The sequence below is a fragment of the Silurus aristotelis genome (assembly GCF_946808225.1).
Source record: "Silurus aristotelis genome assembly, chromosome: 1".
NCBI classification, from domain to species: Eukaryota; Metazoa; Chordata; class Actinopteri; order Siluriformes; family Siluridae; genus Silurus; species Silurus aristotelis.
The window spans coordinates 3,310,650-3,315,649 of record NC_139574.1 but is presented as its reverse complement, the minus strand read 5'-3'; the positions used below and the strand labels follow the sequence as shown (position 1 = coordinate 3,315,649).

The following is a 5,000-nucleotide window of genomic DNA, read 5'->3' as shown; positions in this document are numbered from 1 at the left end:
TGAACAGATGAAACATCTGATCCAAACATAATGCGAAGAATTGCTATAGAACCACAGCAAGGTTCCTTCCAGTACATCCTGATGAGTTCCACATGAACATACAATGCGTCCAGAAAGTTTTCACAGCGCTTCACTTTTTCCACATTTTGTGTTACAGCTTTATTCGAAAATGGATTTCATAGTGCATCCTGTTTCCACTGATCATCCTTGAAATGTTTTTACAGCGTGATTAGAGTCCACCTGTGGTAAATTCAGTTGATTGGACATGATTTGGAAAGGCACACACCTGTCTATATGAAGTCCCACAGTTAAAAGTGCATGTCAGAGCACAAACCAAGCCCTTTAAATTCCAAGGAATTGTCTATAGACCTCTGAGACAGGATTGTATCGAGGACCATATCTGGGGTAGGGGACAGGAACATTTCTGTAGCATTGAAGGTCCCAATGAGCACAGTGACCTCCATCATCTGTAAATAGAAGTTTGGAACCATCAGGACTCTTCCTAGAGTGGAGCCACCAGACCAAACTGAGCGATAAGGGGATAGGGGCCTTAGTCAGGGAGGTGACCAAGAACCAGATGGTCACTCTGAAAGAGCTCCAGCATTTCTTTTTGGAAAGAGAAGAACCTTTCAGAAGAACAACCATCTCTGCATAAATCAACAATCAGGCTTGTATGTATTGGCCAGACGGAAGCCACTCCTTAGTAAAAGGCACATGGCAGCCCACCTGGAGTTTGCCGAAAGGCACCTGAAGGACTCTTTATGTCACCTAAATAAGGATGGGTTCCCCTATTGAGTCTGGTTCCTCTCATGGTTTCTTCCTCATAACATCTAAGAGAGTTTTTCTTTGCTCATCAGTGATAAATGCATACCATTCAGCTTGACTGTTGATTTCTGTAAAGCTGCTTTGAGACAATGTCTGTTGTGAAAAGCGCTATACAAATAAACTTGACTTGAAAACTTCACATGTTTTTCAGCAGCAGGAACTGGGAGACTGCTCAGGATCGAGGGAAGGATGAATACAGCAATGTACAGAGACGTCCTTGATGAAAACCTTCTTCAGAGCGCTCTGGACCTCTGGGGTGACAATTCATCTTCCAAAAGAACAATGACCCTCAATACACAGCTAAGATAACAAAGGAGTGGCTACGGGACGATGCTGTAAATGTCCTCGAGTGGTCCAGCTAGAGCTCAACACTTGAACCTGATTGAACATCTCTGGAGAGCTGTGAACTGACCCTCCCCATCCAACCTGATGGAGCTTGAGAGGTTCTGCAAATAGGAATGGGAGACTGCCCTAAAAATAGGTGCCAAGCTTGTAGCATCAAACTCAAAAAGACTTGAGGTTGTAATTGTTGTCAAAAGGAGCTTCAACAAAGTATTGAGCAAAGGCTGTAAATATATTTATTTAAATATATATATATATTTTATTTGTAATAGATAGATAGATTAGATAGATAAATTAGATAGATAGATAGATAGATAGATAGATAGATAGATAGATAGATAGATAGATAGATAGATAGATAGATAGATAGATAGATAGATAGATAGATATAGATAGATGTTCTAAGAGTTAGATGAAGATTTCCCTACATGCTCAGCTGCACTCACTTACCCATACTGAGGCGTTTGTCGACCCAGTTCAGAAGCTCCTTGGTGTATTTGGACCAGGCTTTGGCGTAGAGAAGAGCCGACTCCACGCCGCTCTCACTGCGCTGCAGAACATCATCCAACTCCAACGCTCGCACCGGGGAGGCAGGACCTCAACACACGCAACACAATTTCAACATACAACTATTTGCTTCTAAAGGGTCACAAAATATATCCAGGAATGTGTCTAGAAACCTGGCTGAAGTCAATCAAACCTGATTGATTCGCTTATGCTTGTGACCTTGAATGTTAGTTTTTTAGCAGTTATCTGGGAATTATAAATGAAAAAAATAAATGTCTTACCTGGAGGGTCATTTTTTTCCGAACTGTCTCCACCCAGCTCTATTGACAGGTTCTCTGTAGACTGAAAAAGGAGAACCTCATTTATATAATTTGGCAAAAGCCCTTAATAAGAGCAACAACAAGGCAACAATAAACTCATATATGCATTTGAGGGTTAACGGCCTTGCTCAGGGGCCCAGCAGTGACAGCTTGGTGGTAGAATTTGACCTTATAAGCTTCAAAAGGTTAGCATCTTTACTACTTCACAAGTCCTGATTTTATTGCAGCTGTTATCAAATCTCCCCTGTCTATAGGTAATCTTTATGCAAGAAGATATTGAAGCTAAGTGTCTAGAACAGGAGAAATGACATGCTGAATTGTATCCTAACTCATGAGCAGAGTGGAGACCAGAGAAGAACATGCACAGTTCTTGTTACTCCATGCTCTGGTGTTTGCTCAGGTTTGACCTTCCTCATGTTCTCTGTTAAAGATTCAACTTACTGTTTAAACACTAGCAGGTATTATATCAGCTGGATTGCAGGACATTCCTCTAGTTCCATATTAAGGGTGACCACCAATTATCTCGTCTTTTTACAACTAACCAGTGTAAGGTTAAGGGCCTTGCTCAAGAGACTCTAAGGGCTCAGCAGTGGCAGCATGGTGGTGCTGGGATTTGATCTAAGGACCTTTCGATCAGAAATCCAACACCTTTTCCACTGAAGACAGTGGAAATCGTGAAAAGATGTAATTATGTTCCTCAGCAAGACAGGGTAGACCAGGATTAAGTTACATTGCATCAGCTAATATTTCAAGTGCAGGTAAATAAACACGCTAACAACATGGTAATTGTATAATAATAATCCTGCAGAATGGTTAAGTAATTCCTCACATTCCTGTTTGTTGTTTTTTTGTCTTTTGTAGATTTTCTGAGTTTAGCAAGATACCAATCCTGATCCACACCTCTACCTATGATCTCATATACATTTATGGGGTGGTTATTTCATAACATAACTGAGGAGTTGAGGGTTAAGTACGGGTCTTGCTCAAGGGCAGTTGGGTGGTACTGGGATTTGAATACACAACGTGCCAAACATAAGACGAACGTCTTAACCCCTGAAACCTAACTTCTACTGTACCATTTCACTTCTCAATTTATAAACAAAGCCAGCTTCTCACTTTTAAATTCCGTGCCCCTCTTCCAGGTGATATTCAGCGATATAGTATCAATGTGTAGATGACTTACCCTGCTCCTGCGGGTCTGGGCAAGCCGCAAAGATGATCCATTCTCTACGTCGCCCATAAGGAAGTCAGACACTCTGAGAGACAACAGTGAGAGAGGAAGAAAGAAGTCAGAACCTCGCACAAACAATCAGGGGCGTCTGGTTTCTGACTCACCAGAGCTTTTACACACAGGCACAGATAAAAAAAACAGTACTTTCAGACTAATCAGAAGAAACAGACACAGGCATTTCCACTGCTGACTCAGGATCAAATCTTCTCCATAGTGAAAGTCTCACTCCTGACCTAGCCCACCCTCCCTCCCGCTTGAGCCTAGTCTCCCACCTGCACCTCTCCCTCTTCCCCAGTCAACCCTCCCTTTTCCTCCATCGTCAACTCTTCCTCCTGCCCTAGACAACTCTCCCATTGCCTCAGCAGCCCTCTCTTCCCCCAGTCAACTCCCCCTTTGCCCTAGTCAACTCTCCGTCCTGTTACAGTCAAGTCCACTACTGCCCCCCAGTCAACTCTCCCTCCTGCCCCAGTCAGGCCTCCCATTTTCCCCGAGTCAACTCTCCCTCCTGTTCCAGTCACCCCTCCCTTCTCCCCCACATTCAATTCTCCCTCCTGCCCCCAATGACTCATGCAACAATACCAGTAGAAGCACACTCACACATTGCCGAAGGTGAAGGCCAGTGTGTCTATGGATGAGTAGATATCACTGAACAGCTCTCGCTTGTTGTCCTCATTCACTTCCTTGAAGTTCACACCTGGCACAGGTAAAGGTGTCACAATTTGTACCAAAATCTCACACCTTGTTTTTAAAAAGCATTTCTACGGTACAAGAGATTTCACAATGTATTGGCTTGTTTTCATTTCTTTGGATTCCTTGTGCAAGGACAAGAGGGGAGTAATTTTCAGTTGCTGTTCTACAGTATAGTAAAAGTTCATAAATTATAATCCAAAACCTCAGAATCTTGAAGGGCTTTTCCTCAGTGTGTTATGTTGTACCCATTTCCTGTGTTGCATCTAAACACCCAAATAGCAGAAACAGTGAGATATGAAAACACCAGTGCAAATGAGCTGCAATCAACCACCCCACAATAAATTTCCTGTCAAACCCTATGTAGAAATAATAAACGAAAGGCTAGTGAGCGCCTCCGCCAAACTCGCTGACGCCATCGGCATTCCAGAGAACTTACTTGTGTCCTGGAAGCTTTTAGGAAATTTTAAACAGCCAAATGGGCAAGAGGTCAAGCTAGAAACCGGCATCCTTCTCAGGCAAGCTGAACTCTAATCTCCACATCACCAAAATTAGTAGTGATTAAGTGCACTGGTTATGATTACGGGACATCCCAGGAGCCATCTCAGAAACCTTAACGGCTTTGCTTCAACCCTGAAGAACTCTGCTGCTATTCTCATTCATGGTAAGGGGATTATAACACCTGTACATGCAGATCTTTAAAAATATGGAAAAAAATTTTCGATTTGGCAAGTCAGTGAGCATGTCAACTCTTTCTTGGGACCAATACCTTTAATACCAATACCAACAAATTCAGTCAGATTGATGAGAAATGTTAACAAAGAACTACTTCCACATTTCTACCCATGTACAAATAAGAACGTGCTTTGCACCAAAGAAAATACTATGAATTTCCTGTGTGAACCCCAAGCCCTAAAGCAGCTCCAAATTTCTGAGACTTACCCACTGAAAGGCTTCCCATCCAGATTCAGTAAAAAAAAAATGCCTGATGATTGGAACCAAGGTTCTTTATGATGCAAATAGGAGCCTTAGATAAAGCTTTAGATGTCTCCTCAAGTTTCTTGCTGGTTTATCACTTCCAAAAGACC

General features: G+C 42.4%; 1 protein-coding gene across 3 annotated transcripts in view; it reads right to left on the bottom strand.

The window, feature by feature from the left end:
* The window catches only part of arhgap29a (Rho GTPase activating protein 29a), a 68,817-nt gene that overhangs the window by 21,752 nt on the left and 42,065 nt on the right, over positions 1-5,000 (bottom strand). For 2 of the 3 annotated variants that reach the window (XM_083544747.1, XM_083544748.1), the window contains exons 4-7: positions 3,823-3,919; positions 3,178-3,250; positions 1,956-2,016; positions 1,618-1,764 (exon numbers count right to left, since the gene is read on the bottom strand). In XM_083544747.1, coding sequence (XP_083400873.1) covers positions 1,618-1,764; positions 1,956-2,016; positions 3,178-3,250; positions 3,823-3,919 — 378 coding nt within the window. Of the gene's footprint in view, positions 1-1,617; positions 1,765-1,955; positions 2,017-3,177; positions 3,251-3,822; positions 3,920-4,854 lie in introns of all 3 variants that reach the window. The other variant, XM_083544749.1, reaches the window with a different exon arrangement.